This window comes from Scyliorhinus torazame, chromosome 5 (genome assembly GCF_047496885.1).
Source record: "Scyliorhinus torazame isolate Kashiwa2021f chromosome 5, sScyTor2.1, whole genome shotgun sequence".
Taxonomy (NCBI): Eukaryota; Metazoa; Chordata; class Chondrichthyes; order Carcharhiniformes; family Scyliorhinidae; genus Scyliorhinus; species Scyliorhinus torazame.
Genome location: NC_092711.1, coordinates 136,540,872 through 136,558,546, shown reverse-complemented (window position 1 = coordinate 136,558,546; position 17,675 = coordinate 136,540,872). Strand labels below are relative to the sequence as shown.

The following is a 17,675-nucleotide window of genomic DNA, read 5'->3' as shown; positions in this document are numbered from 1 at the left end:
GGACCAAACAAGATTGCGAAAAGGGTGGGTGGGCCAGGTGTTCCATTCGGGACTGGATTCAAAGACCAGAGGAGTAGCAATCCTGGTCAGCAAACGGGTGGCTTTTGAGGCAGGGACTAGTGTGGCTGACAAGGGGGGGCAGATACATAATGGTCAGTGGGAAACTGCAGGGGACTCAGGTGGTGCTAGTGAACGTCTGCGCCCCAAACTGGGACGATGTGGAATTTATGAGACGCACGCTGGGTAAAATTCCAGACTTAGACTCACACAATCTGACCATGGGGGGTGACTCTAACACAGTTATAGACCCTGTATTGGACCGGTCAAACCCCAGGTCGGGGAAGCGACTAGCGGCGGCTAAAGAACTGAGGGGATTCATGGAGGGGACCCGTGGAGATTTGCCCGACCGAGGGTGAAAGAGTTCTCTTTCTTTTCCCATGTCCACAAGGTTTACTCCCGTATAGATTTCTTTGTCATGAGCAGGGCATTGATCCCTAGGGTGGAGGGGACAGAATACTCGGCCATTGCAGTCTCTGATTATCAGAGAATTTACAGTGCAGAAGGAGGCCATTCGGCCCATCGAGTCTGAACCGGCTCTTGGAAAGAGCACCCTACCCAAGGTCAACACCTCCACCCTATCCCCATAACCCAGTAACCCCACCCAACACTAAGGGCAATTTTGGACACTAAGGGCAATTTATCATGGCCAATCCACATAACCTGCACATCTTTGGACTGTGGGAGGAAACCGGAGCACCCGGAGGAAACCCACGCACACACGGGGAGGATGTGCAGACTCCGCACAGACAGTGACCCAAGCCGGAATCGAACCAGGGACCCTGGAGCTGTGAAGCAATTGTGCTATCCACAATGCTACTGTGTTGCCCCGAATCATGCTCCACACTGAGTGGATTTGCGTCTTGGGGTGGAGAGAGGTCAGCGCCCACTATGGAGGCTTGATGTGGGGCTGCTGGCAAACAACGAGGTTTGTGGGCGGATAAGGAGGAACATTAAAAATTACCTGGAAACGAATGATACGGGGGAGATACGTCCACGGTGTGGGAGGCCCTGAAGGCAGTTATCAGAGGGGAGTTAATCTCTATCAGATTTCATAGAGAGAAGAAAGAAAGAGCGAAGAGAGAGAGGCTAGTCAAGGAGATACTCAGAGTAGACAGGGGCTACGCGGAGACCCCCGAGACGGGGCTACTGAAAGGGCACCGGAGGCTGCAGGCGGAATTCGGCCTGCTGACCACTGGGAAGGCGGTAGCACAGCTGAGGAAGTCCAAAGGGGCTGTCTACGAATACAGGGAGAAAGTGAGTAGAATGCTGGCGTACCAACTTCGCAAGAGGGAGGTGGCCAGGGAAATTGGGGAAGTATGGGATAAGGAGGGCAACACGGTCAAAGACCCAGAGGGGGTGAACAAAGTCTTTAGGGCATTTTACGGTAAATTGTATGAGTCAGAGCCCCCGTCGGGGGTGGGGGGGGGGGGATGGATGAAGCAATTCATGGACCAACTGAGGTTCCCAAAGGTGGAAGAGGATCTGATGGAGGGACTGGGGACCCCGATAGAGCTGGAGGAGATGGTAAAGGGTTTAGGGAACATGCAGTCGGGCAAGACCCCGGGGCTGGACGGCTACCCTGTAGAATTCTACAAGAAATTTTCGGAGCTGCTGAGCCCACTCCTGCTAAGGATCTTTAATGAGGCCAAAGAGAGAGGGACCCTCCCCCCAACAATGTCACAGGCTTCGATTTCACTCATCCTCAAACGAGAGAAAGATCCGCTAGTGTGTGGACCGATATGAACGTAGACGCCAAACTGCTGGCCAAGATCTTGGCTGCTAGGATTGAGGACTGTGTCCCTGGGGTGATAGGGGAGGATCAGACAGGCTTAGTCAAGGGCAGGCAGTTGAACTACAATGTAGGGAGGCTCCTAAACATCATCATGATGCCCTCAGAAGGAGGGGAGGCAGAAGTGGTAGCGGCGATGGACGTAGAGAAAGCCTTTGACCGGGTGGAATGGGAGTACCTGTGGGAAGCGCAGGTCATGCAGATTCTGAGGGACTTTGGCAATTTCTCGGGGTACAAGCTAAACGAGAAGAAAAGCGAGATGTTTGTGATCCAAGCTAAGGGGCAGGAAAAGAGACTGGGAGAGCTTCCGCTGAAGATGGTCGAGAAGAGCTTTCGGTACCTAGGGATACAGATGGCTTGAAAGTGGGATGCCCTCCACAAGCTTAATCTATCTCGGCTGGTAGAGCAGATGGAGGGGGACTTAAAAAGGTGGGACATGTTCCCGCTATCTTTAGCGGGGAGGGTGCAGACCGTTAAGATGACGGTCCTCCCCAGAATTCTGTTCGGCTTCCAGTGCCTTCCCATCTTCATCGCTAAGTCCTTCTTTAAGCAGGAGAACAAGATCATCTCGGGATTCGTATGGGCAAATAAGACCCTGCGAATAAAGAGACTGTATCTAGAGCGCAGTCGAGGGGGGGGGGGGCTGGCGCTGCCAAACTTTCCCAACTACTATTGGGCGGCTAACATAGCCATGATTAGGAAATGGGTATTGGGGGAGGGGTCGACATGGGAGCGGTTAGAGGCGTCCTCATGGAAAGGTACCAGCCTAGGGGCACTTGTAGAAGCACCTCTGCCGTTCTCGCCGGCCCGCTACTCCTCTAGTCCGGTGGTGGTGGCGGCATTAAAGATCTGGGGTCAGTGGAGAAGGCACACAGTGGGTGGGGGGGTGGAGGGCACCTCAGTCTGGACCCCGATATGCAACAATCACAGATTTGTCCTGGGCAAGATAGACGGAGGGTTTCAAAGCTGGCAAAGGGCAGGTATTAAAAGGATGGGGGGCCTGTTCATAGACGGGACCTTCCCCAGCCTGAAAGCGCGAGAGGAGAAATTCGGTTTGCCCCCTGGAAACGCTTTCAGATACCTTCAGGTATGCGCCTTTCTGAAAAAACAGGTGGTATCATTTCCGCTGCTACCCCCACGCAGGATACAGGATAGGGTGGTCTCTGGCACCTGGGTAAGGGACGGGAAGGTGTCGGACATCTATCAGGAACTTCAGGAGGCGGAGGAAGCCCCAGTAGAGGAGCTTAAGGGCAAATGGGAGGAGGAGCTAGGTGGGGAGCTGGAAGCGGGCCTGTGGGCTGACACCCTAAACAGGGTCAATTCCTCTTCATCGTGTGCCAGGCTGAGCTTAATCCAGCTTAAGGTGGTCCACCGAGCACACATAACGGCAACTAGGATGAGCAAGCTCTTTGGGGTTGAGGATAAATGTGCGAGGTGTGCGGGAAGCCCTGCAGATCATGCCATATGTTCTGGGCATGCCCGGCTCTTAAGGGATTCTGGCGGGGTTTTGCTGAGGCAATGTCCAAGATCTTGGACACGCGGGTGGTGCCGAGTCCAGAGACAGCGATCTTTGGTGTGTCAGACCATCCGGGAGTTCAGGAAGCGGAAGAGGCCGACGTTTTGGCCTTTGCCTCCCTGGTAGCCCGGAGGCAGATCTTTCTAATGTGGAGGGATTCGAAGCCCCCGAGTGCAGAGACCTGGGTTAGTGACATGGCTGGGTTTCTCAGTCTCGACAAAATAAAGTTTGCCTTGAGAGGGTCCATGATGGGTTTCTCTCAACGTTCTAGGAGAGCAGTAAAGGTCAGCAGGGGGGCGGGGGGGATTGTTACGTGGTATTGTTCTTTTCTCTATATATGGTTAACATTTATTTTGTTATGTTAATTGTTGCGTATGGTTATGCAAAAAATTATGTTTTTGACAAAAATTTTAATAAAAATAATTTTAAAAAAAAGAAAATTATGTATTATTTCTTTCAAAGTTTGCCACTGCTCATCTACTGCCATATATTTTAATTTAGATTCCCAATCTACCTTAGCCAACTTGCTCCTCTTATCCACATGATTGGCTTTGTCCAAACCCTAGCTTTGGACTTCGCCACAGCACTCTCAAACCCAATGGGAAATTCCATCATATTATGATCGCTCTTCCCTAAACAATCCTTTGCTCTCATATTATGATCACTCTTCCCTGAATAATTCCTTTCCTTTATATTATGATAGCTCTTCTCCGAATGATCCTTTATTCAAATTATGATCACTCTTCCCTGAAGGATCCATTCCTTTATATTATGATCACTCTTCCCTAAACAAACCGGTCCTCATATTATGTTCACTCTTCCCTAAATGATCCGCCCCTGTCTGATACTAATTGTCCTACTGTGTCTAGACCCTTCATAGACCTGAAGGTCCTTTCTTGTTCTGCCCCATTATGGTGAATTCACTTCATGTATTCAAAAACTATCATCATTTAGAAAACAAACTTTGATTAAATGTCGTTGGCTTTCTCTGCCCGGTGGTATAAATTGTGCTCAGGTCTATCCTCATCACTGTAACATACAAGGGTGAGGGGGTGAGGCAGGGGTTGGGGAGAAGAGGTGGGTCCTACCTTGAGGTCCTGCTGGGAGGCCACCACCGTCTCCTCCTTCGCTGGGTAGCCCTGCTGACATTGAGGGGCCCCTCCCCTCGGAGGCGCTGATCTGGCCACAAGGCCCGAAGCCAGCCAGCGGTACTCTCCACCACAGGTCGCTGTCGGCGGTGCGTCCCTTCCTGTGCACCCTGGCGTGGACCACCACCTGCTGGTAGGTCCGGAACACCCGTCCGCAGCTGGGGCATGTGGTCGACCTCTCCTGCCCCCCGTCCCCGCCCCGTCTCTCCGAGGGTCCGCTCCCACCGTTCTGGGTCTGGGCTGCGGCTGGGGGCAATGGTAGACTCTTCCGCCAGGGCAAGCCCAACATCCGGGAGAGGTGCTGCTGCTGCTGCTGCTTCTTCCGCCAAGCGGCCTCCTCCTGCTCCTCCTCCTCCTCCTCTTCCAGGTCCCGGCTCAGCAGGGCGCGATCCCTCGCCAGGCCCTGGCTCACCAGCTGCCACAGGTGTGGGCCACCATGGTTGGCGTCAGCTGCCTGGGCTGCTGCCTGGAGTCGCTCGATGCAGTTGCCACCCCCGGGCACCGCCAGGTCCAGGAAGCCCAGGAGGGCGCGCTTCTCGGGTTTCAAGCCCCCGCCCACTCCCTCCTCCCGCAGAGGCCCGGGGGCGGCCCTCCTGTCGTTGCCTCTGGCCAGGAGGCTTCCTCCTCCTGCTTCCAGCCTCGGCCCGGCGGCCAGCAGAAGGCCTGAGTAGAAGGCATTGTAGGCCAGCAGGCCCGGCTCCCATGCCGCCGTTCCGCGAGGCCTAGGTGCCCCGGCGGCAGCCGTGATGGCTCCCCCTCTCCTCCTCTCGCTGCCATGGGGCGTTAGCCTGAGGCCCAGCTTGTTGAGGTGAACCTTCATATGGTTCTTCAGGAACCAGGGCTCCTTGAAGCGGCGCCCACAGACCTGGCAGCCGTGGTCAAAGGAGTTTTTGTGCTTACGCATGTGGCCCTTGAGAAACCAGGACTGGGTGAAGCCCTGCCCGCACACCTGGCAGCGGAAGGCAGGCGACGGCGGAGGGGGGAGGCTCGGCTCCTCGGGGGCTTGGCAGGGGCCGGGCGCCAGGTGGGCCTCCTCCATGTGCTCAACCAGGCGCTCCTCCAGGGCGGCGGCGAACGGGCACAGCGTGCACTTGTAGGGCCGGTGCAGGATGCGGGCATGGCGCTCCAGCTCCTCCGCCTTCTTGAACTTGCCCTTGCAGAAGTCGCAGCGGAATCCGGCCGGGGCTGGGGGTGTGGCGCCCTCCCCCTCTTCCACTCCCGGCGTCGTCGCTGCCGCCGGCGGCTCCTCACCTTCCACCTCCTCTTCCTCCTCGCCCTCCTCCTCTTCCTCCTCCTCCAGCTTCGGACCACTCCTGGCTTCTGGCCAGTTCCCTTGGGTTGGCGGCGGCCCTGCCGCCGTCATGACCGTCCCTGCCCCTTGACCTCGCCGCTCTCGCAGGCTGGCCCTCTCCTCCAGCTCCAGCAGCAGGCGGTTCTCCTCGCTGGGCCGGATGAGGCCCCGGCCGTCACTGCCGCCACCAGGCCGGTGGGTACGCAGGTGAATCTTCAGGTTGCCCTTCTGGGCCGCTCGGTGTTCACAGTAGGGGCACTTGAACGGCTTCTCGCCCGTGTGGATCCTCATGTGCAACGAGAGGATGCTGTTGAACCGGAAACGCTTGCCGCAGACGGCGCAGGGGAATTTACGGGACCGCCCGCCCTCGGCCTGCCCGAGCTGCCCCGGTGACGTCAGACCAAGGCTCGGGCCATTGAAGAAGCGCTGCAGGTCCAGCTCCTCATAGTCCAGCTCGGAGACATCCATCCCACCTTCGGGCCACAGTGAATCCAGGTCATTCACATCGTACGGCTCCCTGATCCCCAAGGCCAGGTCCACAGCTCCTTGGAGGCTGCTTGGTCCGCTGGCCCCCGGCGCCAGTATGGGGACTTCGCAGGGCGACACAACCTCTTCCATCTCCTGAAAGAAACAGGCACAATGTTAGCTTGGCAACACGTGGATTCTTCAGGACTGGAGCAGCATAGAGTTAGATACAGAGTAAAGCTCCCTCTACACTGTCCCCCATCAAACACTCCCAGGACAGGTACAGCACAGGGTTAGATACAGAGTAAAGCTCCCTCTACACTGTCCCCCATCAAACACTCCCAGGACAGGTACAGCACGGGGTTAGATACAGAGTAAAGCTCCCTCTACACTGTCCCCATCAAACACTCCCAGGACAGGGACAGCACGTGGTTAGATGCAGAGTAAAGCTCCCTCTACACTGTCCCCATCAAACACTCACAGCACGGGTTAAGAGAAAGTGAGGAGCCAACGAAGAAGGTGATTGAGCCAGAATCCTGGAAGAGGCACGATATATCACTGGCAGTGACTAAAGTGCACAGAGGCAAGAATGTCAGTCAAAGAAGATTTCTCCTCCAATGGCACAGTGGTTAGCACTGCTGCCTACGGCACTGAGGACCTGGGTTCGACCCCGGCCCTGGGTTACTGCCCGTGTGGAGTTTGAACATTCTCCCCGTGTCTGCCTGGGTCTCAGCTACACAACCCAAAGGATGTGCAGGCTAGGTGGAGTGGCCACGCTAAAATTGCTCCTTAATTGGAAAAAAATAATTGGGTTGTCTAAATTTATTTAAAAGAAAAAAATTGCTCTTCATCCTTGGCCTGGGGAGAAGCCCTCACTCGCTGTGAGGGAGTCCGAATGCATATTGAATCCTCACCGGACTCTCAACACCATTTCAGACTACTCTACCAGGGACATATTGAGGGGTCTCGCAACAATGGGCTATTGTATTATGAATGTAGCACTCGAGGAGCCTTGCACGCATGAGGCCTTCAACGGCAGGCCTCTGTGGGGCCTACAAGCAGCTCTCCTTCCATTTGTCTGTGGCTGAGTCACCAGTGGGCGGGTTCCACGTCCCACTCTGGGGCCCTTGAGCACCCCAGTGTGGCAATGCTGCACGGTCAGAGGGCCTGCCTATCGGAGGAAGTACACAAAACCGAGGCCCAGCCTGCCTGCTGTGGGGGTGGTTGTGAAAGTTCGTACTGGGCTGCTTTGGAGAAGAGCATGGGAGTTTGTCCCCGGTGTCCCGCCTCGTGGGCCCAATGTTTACCCGCTTGATCAACATGACCAAAAACAAGGTACCCGGTCATTCTCACACTGCAACCCATTGGATCTGCTGTGCGCCAATGAGGTTCGGCCTCATCCAGAGAGCTGCGCCCGGTGCTGGGCACCAGACTTGAGGAAGGATGCGATGGCATTGGAGAGAATGCAGAGGAGATTCACAAGAATGAGAAGTGATTCTCAAGGTGACTTGATTGAGTCCAAAGATGTGCAGGTTAGGTGGATTGGCCATGCTAAATCGCCCCTTAGTGTCCAAAGATTAAGTAGAATAGGGCGGTGCATGGGCCTACACGCTCTTTAGGAGGGTCGGTGCGGACTTGATGGAACGAATGGACTCCTTGCGTACTGTAGGGATTCTATGATAATGTAAGAGGTGCACAAAATTACGAGGGGCGTAGATAGGGTGGATAGGAAGAAACCTTCCGCCCTCAGTAGAGGGGTCAGTAACCAGGGCGTGAGGGGGGTGTAGATTTAAGGTAAGGGACAGGAGGTTTAGAGGGGATTTGAAAATGAAATGAAAATCGCTTATTGTCACAAGCAGGCTTCAAATGAAGTTACTGTGAAAATCCCCTAGTCGCCACATTCCGGCGCCTGTTCGGGGAGGCTGGTACGGGAATTGAACCGTGCTGCTGGCCTGCCTTGGTCTGCTTTCAAAGCCAGCGACTTAGCCCTGTGCTAAACAGCCCCTGTTTGAGGAAAAACTCAGAGGATGCTGGGACTCTGGAACCCGCTGCCCGACAGGGTGGTGGAGGCGGGAACCCTTTCGCCATTTAAGAAGCGTTCAGACGAGCACTTGAAACGCCACAGCGGACAAGGGCTGCGGGCCAAGTGCTGGGAAATGGGGTTAGAATAGATCGGTGCTTGATGGCCGGCGCAGACAGATGGGCCGAAGGTCATCCTTCCGTGCTGTCAAAACTCTACGACTGCACGCTGATGTTTTCCTTGGAGAGAAGAGAAGGCTGAGAGGAGACTTTGACAAGAGGCATGCAGGATTCTGAGGGCTGCGGACAGGGCCAATAGTGAGAGCTCGGGAGCACATCAGGAACTAAGAGGGATTCAATAGAAAGGGTAGCAAGGGGGTGGCTGGAGCCGGGAATGAAACTTCCCTGGGATGGTGGCGGAGGGATGTTACGATGGGCAGCGTGTTTAAAAGTACGCCCGTTGGCGCTGAAACGTTTTTTGACGACTCAAGGGGCGGTGGTGAGGCACCACGCAAGTGGAAGTGTTTCTTGACTGTCGCGCAGTGTTTTGTCTGTCACCGATCCATGGTCCGCAGCTGAAGGTGAAGCCCTCCGGATAATAACCCAAGCAATTAAGTGACAGATATCATTCAGCTCTGGCCGAGCCGAAGCCCTCGAATGGCTAAGTTCTTAATACCCCTCCGAAAGTAACATACACGAGGGCAGGTGGCTCAATGAGCTTTAAATGGCACTTTGTCAGTCTTACCTGTTTGGAAGGGGTATCGGTGATGGAGAGATGCCCTCTTAACGAGGGGGCCCGCAATGGAGAGACTCCCTCTTTAAAAAATGACAGAGAAATTCCCTCTTTAAAAGGTGTCCCTGACGGAGAGACTCCCTGTTTAAAAGGGGTCCCTGATGGAGAGGCTCCCTCTTTAAAAGGGGTCCCTGACGGAGAGACCCTCTCTTTAAAAGGGGTCCCTGACGGAGAGACTCCCTCTTTAAAAGGGGTCCCTGACGGAGAGACTCCCTCTTTAAAAGGGGTCCCTGACGGAGTGACTCCCTCTTTAAAAGGGGTCCCTGACGGAGAGACCCTCTCTTTAAAAGGGGTCCCTGACGGAGAGACTCCCTCTTTAAAAGGGGTCCCTGATGGAGAGGCTCCCTCTTTAAAAGGGGTCCCTGACGGAGAGACTCCCTCTTTAAAAGGGGTCCCTGACAGAGACAAACTCCTTATTTTAAAATTGACATGAGAGACTCCCTCTTTAAAGGGGGTCCCTGAAAGACAGACTCCCTCTTTAAAAGGGGGTTGTTGGCAGAGAGACCACTCTTTAAAAGTGGTCCCCGAGGGACAGACTCTCTGTTTCAAAGGGGGATCCCTGACCGAGAAACTCCCTCTTTAAAAGGGGGCCCTGGGGGATAAGATTCTCTTTAAAAGGGGTCTCTGACAGAGAGACTCCCTCTTTCAAGGGGGGATGTATGTAGCCCGCTTGATTTCTTCCGGGTGTTAAGGGATTGGAGTTCGCATGGCCCCTCCTCCCCCCTCCCCTCCTTGAGGTTCCCTTGTGCCTGGGTATCACACAGTGCATCATTTATACCAGGCTTGGGCAGACACAAAGGGGGTTCTTTTCAAAAAGCTTCTTCGCTACACAATCCAACCCTATACAAAGCCGCATTGAGAGGGAGACAAAGCGTGGCGGGGGGGGGGGGGGGGGGGGGGGGGGCGGGGGGGACGGACCGGGACGGGACCCTGGATAATGACGCCGGGGCCGATGTGCATTCAGCCAGAGGACTCAGCCATGCATTCCAAGATTTGTCTGAGGCATTTAGCTGTCGGGGACAAGGGGCCTCTCACCAACCCTCAGGCCACTCGGAATTTACTCAGCTTGCAGCACGTCACATTTCCACACTCTGCACACAGCAAATCCCCCAACTGTGAACTTGAGCTTCCCACTCGGGGGGTAGTCATGCTCGACTCGTCCGTTTGAACTCTTTTGCCAACTTTTAGAACACCAAGCAGAAGGTTGAAGCCCCGTGCTGTACCTGTCCTGCGAGTGTTTGATGGGGACAGTGTAGAGGGAGCTTTACTCTGTATCTAACCCCGTGCTGTACCTGTCCTGCGAGTGTTTGATGGGGACAGTGTAGAGGGATCTTCACTCTTTATCTAACCCTGTGCTGTACCTGTCCTGCGAGTGTTTGATGGGGACAGTGCAGAGGGAGCTTTACTCTGTATCTAACCCCGTGCTGTACCTGTCCTGGGAGTGTTTGATTGCGACAGTGGAGAGGGAGCTTTACTCTGTATCTAACCCCGTGCTGTACCTGTCCTGGGAGTGTTTGATGGGGACAGTGTAGAGGGGGCTTTACTCTGTATCTAACCCCGTGCTGTACCTGTCCTGCGAGTGTTTGATGGGGACAGTGCAGAGGGAGCTTTACTCTGTATCTAACCCCGTGCTGTACCTGTCCTGGGAGTGTTTGATGGGGGCAGTGTAGAGGGAGCTTTACTCTGTATCCAACCCCGTGCTGTACCTGTCCTGGGAGTGTTTGATGGGGACAGTGTAGAGGGAGCTTTACTCTGTATCTAACCCCGTGCTGTACCTGCCCTGGGAGTGTTTGATGGGGACAGTGTAGAGGGAGCTTTACTCTGTATCTAACCCCGTGCTGTACCTGTCCTGGGAGTGTTTGATGGGGACAGTGTAGAGGGAGCTTTACTCTGTATCTAACCACGTGCTGTACCTGTCCTTGGAGTGTTTGATGGGAACAGTGTAGAGGGAGCTTTACTCTGTATCTAACCCCGTGCTGTACCTGTCCTGGGAGTGTTTGATGGGGACAGTGTAGAGGGAGCTTTACTCTGTATCTAGCCCCATGCTGTACCTGTCGTGGGAGTGTTTGATGGGGACAGTGTAGAGGGAGCTTTACTCTGTATCTAACCCCGTGCTGTACCTGTCCTGGGAGTGTTTGATGGGGACAGTGCAGAGGGAGCTTTGCTCTGTATCTAACCCCGTGCTGTACCTGTCCTGGGAGTATTTGATGGGGACAGTGTAGAGGGAGCTTTACTCTGTACCTAACCCCGTGCTGTACCTGTCCTGGGAGTGTTTGATGGGGACAGTGTAGAGGGAGCTTTACTCTGTATCTAACCCCGTGCTGTACCTGCCCTGGGAGTGTTTGATGGGGACAGTGTAGAGGGAGCTTTACTCTGTATCTAACCCGTGCTGTACCTGTCCTGGGAGTGTTTGATGGGGACAGTGTAGAGGGAGCTTTACTCTGTATCTAACCCCGTGCTGTACCTGTCCTTGGAGTGTTTGATGGGAACAGTGTAGAGGGAGCTTTACTCTGTATCTAACCCCGTGCTGTACCTGTCCTGGGAGTGTTTGATGGGGACAGTGTAGAGGGAGCTTTACTCTGTATCTAACCCGTGCTGTACCTGTCCTGGGAGTGTTTGATGGGGACAGTGTAGAGGGAGCTTTACTCTGTATCTAACCCCGTGCTGTACCTGTCCTTGGAGTGTTTGATGGGAACAGTGTAGAGGGAGCTTTACTCTGTATCTAACCTCGTGCTGTACCTGTCCTGGGAGTGTTTGATGGGGACAGTGTAGAGGGAGCTTTACTCTGAATCTAACCCCGTGCTGTACCTGTCCTGGGAGTGTTTGATGGGGACAGTGTAGAGGGAGCTTTACGCTGTATTTAACCCCGTGCTGTACCTGTCCTGGGAGAGTTTGATGGGGACAGTGTAGAGGGAGCTTTACTCTGTATCTAACCCCGTGTGTACCTGTCCTGGGAGTGTTTGATGGGGACAGTGTAGAGGGAGCTTTACTCTGTATCTAACCCCGTGTGTACCTGTCCTGGGAGTGTTTGATGGCGACAGTGTAGAGGGAGCTTTACTCTGTATCTAACCCTGTGCTGTACCTGTCCTGGGAGTGTTTGATGGGGACAGTGTAGAGCTAGCTTTACTCTGTATCTAACCCCGTGTGTACCTGTCCTGGGAGTGTTTGATGGGGACAGTGTAGAGGGAGCTTTACTCTGTATCTAACCCCGTGCTGTACCTGTCCTGGGAGTGTTTGATGGGGACAGTGTAGAGGGAGTTTTACTCTGTATCTAACCCCGTGCTGTACCTGTCCTGGGAGTGTTTGATGGGGACAGTGTAGAGGGAGCTTTACTCTGTATCTAACCCCGTGCTGTACCTGTCCTGGGAGTGTTTGATGGGGACAGTGTAGAGGGAGATTTACTCTGTATCTAACCCCATGTGTACCTGTCCTGGGAGTGTTTGATGGGGACAGTGTAGAGGGAGCTTTACTCTGTATCTAACCCCGGGCTGTACCTGTCCTGGGAGTGATTGATGGGGAAAGTGTAGAGGGAGCTTTACTCTGTATCTAACCCCATGCTGTATCTGTGTTGGGAGTGTTTGATGTGGACAGTGTAGAGGGAGCTTTACTCTGTATCTAACCCCGTGTGTACCTGTCCTGGGAGTGTTTGATAGGGACAGTGTAGAGGGAGCTTTACTCTGTATCTAACCCCGTGCTGTACCTGTCTTGGGAGTGATGATGGGGACAGTGCAGAGGGAGCTTTACTCTGTATCTAACCCTGTGCTGTATCTGTCCTGGGAGTGTTTGATGGGGACAGTGTAGAGGGAGCTTTACTCTGTATCTAACCCCGTGCTGTACCTGTCCTGGGAGTGTTTGATGTGGACAGTGTAGAGGGAGCATTACTCTGTATCTAACCCCGTGTGTACCTGTCCTGGGAGTGTTTGATGGGGACAGTGTAGAGGGAGCTTTACTCTGTATCTAACCCCGTGCTGTACCTGTCCGGGGAGTGTTTGATGGGGACAGTGAAGAGGGAGCTTTACTCTGTATCTAACCCCGTGCTGTACCTGTCCTGGGAGTGTTTGATGGGGACAGTGTAGAGGGAGCTTTACTCTGTATCTAACCCCGTATGTACCTGTCCTGGGAGTGTTTGGTGGGGACAGTATAGAGGGAGCTTTACTCTGTATCTAACCCCGTGCTGTCCCTGTCCTGCGAGTGTTTGACGGGGACAGTGTAGAGGGAGCTTTACTCTGTATCTAGCCCGGGCTGTACCTGTCCTGGTAGTGCTTGATGGGGACAGTGTAGAGGGAGCTTTCCTGTGTATCTAACCCCGTGCAGTAGCTGTCCTGGGAGTGGTTGATGCGGACAGTGTAGAGGGAGCTTTACTCTGTATCAAACCCCGTGCTGTACCTGTCCTGGGAATGTTTGATGGGGACAGCGTAGAGGGAGCTTTACTCTGTATCTAACCCTGTGCTGTACCTGTCCTGGGAGTGTTTGATGGGGACAGTGTGGAGGGAGCTTTACTCTGTATCTAACCCCGTGCTGTACCTGTCCTGGGAATGTTTGATGGGGTCAGTGTAGAGGGAGCTTTATTCTGTATCTAACCCCGTGCTGTACCTGTCCTGGGAGTGTTTGATGGGGACAGTGTAGAGGGAGCTTTACTCTGTATCTAACCCCGTGCTGTACCTGTCCTGGGAGTGTTTGATGGGGACCGTGTAGCGGGAGCTTTACTCTGTATCTAACCCCGTGCTGTACCTCTCCTGGGAGTGTTTGATGGGGACAGTGTCGAGGGAGCTTTACTCTGTATCTAACCCCGTGTGTACCTGTCCTGGGAGTGTTTGATGGGGACAGTGTAGAGGGAGCTTTACTCTGTATCTAACCCCGTGCTGTACCAGTCCTGGGAGTGTTTGATGGGGACAGTGTAGAGGGAGCTTTACTCTGTATCTAACCCCATGTGTACCTGTCCTGGGAGTGTTTGATGGGGACAGTGTAGAGGGAGCTTTACTCTGTATCTAACCCCGTGCTGTACCTGTCCTGGGAGTGTTTGATGGGGACAGTGTAGAGGGAGCTTTACTCTGTATCTAACCCCGTGCTGTATCTGTCCTGGGAGTGTTTGATGGGGAAAGTGTAGAGGGAGCTTTACTCTGTATCTAACCCCATGCTGTATCTGTGTTGGGAGTGTTTGATGTGGACAGTGTAGAGGGAGCTTTACTCTGTATCTAACCCCGTGCTGTGCCTGTCCTGGAACTGTTTGAAGGGGATAGTGTAGAGGGAGCTTTACTCTGTATCTAACCCCGTGCTGTACCTGTTCTGGGAGTGTTTGATGGGGACAGTGTAGAGGGAGCTTTAGTCTGTATCTAACGCTGTGCTGTACCTGTCCTGGGAGTGTTTGATGGGGACAGTGCAGAGGGAGCGTTACTCTGTATCTTACCCCGTGCTGTACCTGTCCTGGGAATGTTTGATGGGTAGTGTAGAGGGAGATTTACTCTGTATCTAACCCCGTGCTGTCCCTGTCCTGCGAGTGTTTGACGGGGACAGTGTAGAGGGAGCTTTACTCTGTATCTAACCCCGTGCTGTACCTGTCCTGGTCGTGCTTGATGGGGACAGTGTAGAGGGAGCTTTCCTGTGTATCTAACCCCGTGCAGTAGCTGTCCTGGGAGTGGTTGATGCGGACAGTGTCGTGGGAGCTTTACTCTGTATCTAACCCTGTGCTGTACCTGTCCTGGGAATGTTTGATGGGGTCAGTGTAGAGGGAGCTTTATTCTGTATCTAACCCCGTGCTGTACCTGTCCTGGGAGTGTTTGATGGGGACAGTGTAGAGGGAGCTTTACTCTGTATCTAACCCCGTGCTGTACCTGTCCTGGGAGTGTTTGATGGGGACAGTGTAGAGGGAGCTTTAGTCTGTATCTAACGCTGTGCTGTACCTGTCCTCGGAGTGTTTGATGGGGACAGTGCAGAGGGAGCGTTACTCTGTATCTTACCCCGTGCTGTACCTGTCCTGGGAATGTTTGATGGGTAGTGTTGAGGGAGCTTTACTCTGTATCTAACCCCGTGCTGTCCCTGTCCTGCGAGTGTTTGACGGGGACAGTGTAGAGGGAGCTTTACTCTGTATCTAACCCCGTGCTGTACCTGTCCTGGTAGTGTTTGACGGGGACAGTGTAGAGGGAGCTTTACTCTGTATCTAACCCCATGCTGTATCTGTGTTGGGAGTGTTTGATGTGGACAGTGTAGAAGGAGCTTTACTCTGTATCTAACCCCGTGCTGTGCCTGTCTTGGAACTGTTTGAAGGGGATAGTGTAGAGGGAGCTTTACTCTGTATCTAACCCCGTGCTGTACCTGTCCTGGTCGTGCTTGATGGGGACAGTGTAGAGGGAGCTTTCCTGTGTATCTAACCCCGTGCAGTAGCTGTCCTGGGAGTGGTTGATGCAGACAGTGTCGTGGGAGCTTTACTCTGTATCAAACCCCGTGCTGTACCTGTCCTGGGAATGTTTGATGGGGACAGCGTAGAGGGAGCTTTACTCTGTACCTAACCCTGTGCTGTACCTGTCCTGGGAGTGTTTGATGGGGACAGTGTGGAGGGAGCTTTACTCTGTATCTAACCCTGTGCTGTACCTGTCCTGGGAATGTTTGATGGGGTCAGTGTAGAGGGAGCTTTATTCTGTATCTAACCCCGTGCTGTACCTGTCCTGGGAGTGTTTGATGGGGACAGTGTAGAGGGAGCTTTACTCTGTATCTAATCCCGTGCTGTACCTGTCCTGGGAGTGTTTGATGCGGACCGTGTAGAGGGAGCTTTACTCTGTATCTAACCCCATGTGTACCTGTCCTGGGAGTGTTTGATGGGGACAGTGTAGAGGGAGCTTTACTCTGTATCTAACCCCGTGCTGTACCTGTCCTGGGAGTGTTTGATGGGGACAGTGTAGAGGGAGCTTTAGTCTGTATCTAACGCTGTGCTGTACCTGTCCTGGGAGTGTTTGATGGGGACAGTGCAGAGGGAGCGTTACTCTGTATCTTACCCCGTGCTGTACCTGTCCTGGGAATGTTTGATGGGTAGTGTTGAGGGAGCTTTACTCTGTATCTAACCCCGTGCTGTCCCTGTCCTGCGAGTGTTTGACGGGGACAGTGTAGAGGGAGCTTTACTCTGTATCTAACCCCGTGCTGTACCTGTCCTGGTAGTGTTTGACGGGGACAGTGTAGAGGGAGCTTTACTCTGTATCTAACCCCATGCTGTATCTGTGTTGGGAGTGTTTGATGTGGACAGTGTAGAAGGAGATTTACTCTGTATCTCACCCCGTGCTGTGCCTGTCCTGGAACTGTTTGAAGGGGATAGTGTAGAGGGAGCTTTACTCTGTATCTAACCCCGTGCTGTACCTGTTCTGGGAGTGTTTGATGGGGACAGTGTAGAGGGAGCTTTAGTCTGTATCTAACGCTGTGCTGTACCTGTCCTGGGAGTGTTTGATGGGGACAGTGCAGAGGGAGCGTTACTCTGTATCTTACCCCGTGCTGTACCTGTCCTGGGAATGTTTGATGGGTAGTGTAGAGGGAGCTTTACTCTGTATCTAACCCATGTGTACCTGTCCTGGGAGTGTTTGATGGGGACAGTGTAGAGGGAGCTTTACTCTGTATCTAACCCCGTGCTGTACCTGTCCTGGGAGTGTTTGATGGGGACAGTGTAGAGGGAGCTTTAGTCTGTATCTAACCCCGTGCAGTAGCTGTCCTGCGAGTGGTTGATGCGGACAGTGTCGTGGGAGCTTTACTCTGTATCAAACCCCGTGCTGTACCTGTCCTGGGAATGTTTGATGGGGACAGCGTAGAGGGAGCTTTACTCTGTATCTAACCATGTGCTGTACCTGTCCTGGGAGTGTTTGATGGGGACAGTGTGGAGGGAGCTTTACTCTGTATCTAACCCCGTGCTGTACCTGTCCTGGGAATGTTTGATGGGGTCAGTGCAGAGGGAGCTTTATTCTGTATCTAACCCCGTGCTGTACCTGTTCTGGGAGTGTTTGATGGGGACAGTGTGGAGGGAGCTTTACTCTGTATCTAACCCTGTGCTGTACCTGTCCTGAGAATGTTTGATGGGGTCAGTGTAGAGGGAGCTTTATTCTGTATCTAACCCCGTGCTGTACCTGTCCTGGGAGTGTTTGATGGGGACAGTGTAGAGGGAGCTTTACTCTGTATCTAACCCCGTGCTGTACCTGTCCTGGGAGTGTTTGATGCGGACCGTGTAGAGGGAGCTTTACTCTGTATCTAACCCCATGTGTACCTGTCCTGGGAGTGTTTGATGGGGACAGTGTAGAGGGAGCTTTACTCTGTATCTAACCCCGTGCTGTACCTGTCCTGGGAGTGTTTGATGGGGACAGTGTAGAGGGAGCTTTAGTCTGTATCTAACGCTGTGCTGTACCTGTCCTGGGAGTGTTTGATGGGGACAGTGCAGAGGGAGCGTTACTCTGTATCTTACCCCGTGCTGGACCTGTCCTGGGAATGTTTGATGGGTAGTGTTGAGGGAGCTTTACTCTGTATCTAACCCCGTGCTGTCCCTGTCCTGCGAGTGTTTGACGGGGACAGTGTAGAGGGAGCTTTACTCTGTATCTAACCCCGTGCTGTACCTGTCCTGGTAGTGT

General features: G+C 53.6%; 1 protein-coding gene across 1 annotated transcript in view; it reads right to left on the bottom strand.

Moving 5' to 3' along the window:
• LOC140417929 (zinc finger protein 536-like) overlaps window positions 1–17,675 on the bottom strand; it is a 256,639-nt gene that overhangs the window by 31,196 nt on the left and 207,768 nt on the right. Inside the window, exon 3 of the mRNA XM_072501360.1 lies at window positions 4,454–6,425. Within this exon, the coding sequence (XP_072357461.1) occupies window positions 4,454–6,422 (1,969 nt within the window). The 5' untranslated portion in view covers window positions 6,423–6,425. The remainder of the gene's footprint in view (window positions 1–4,453; window positions 6,426–17,675) is intronic.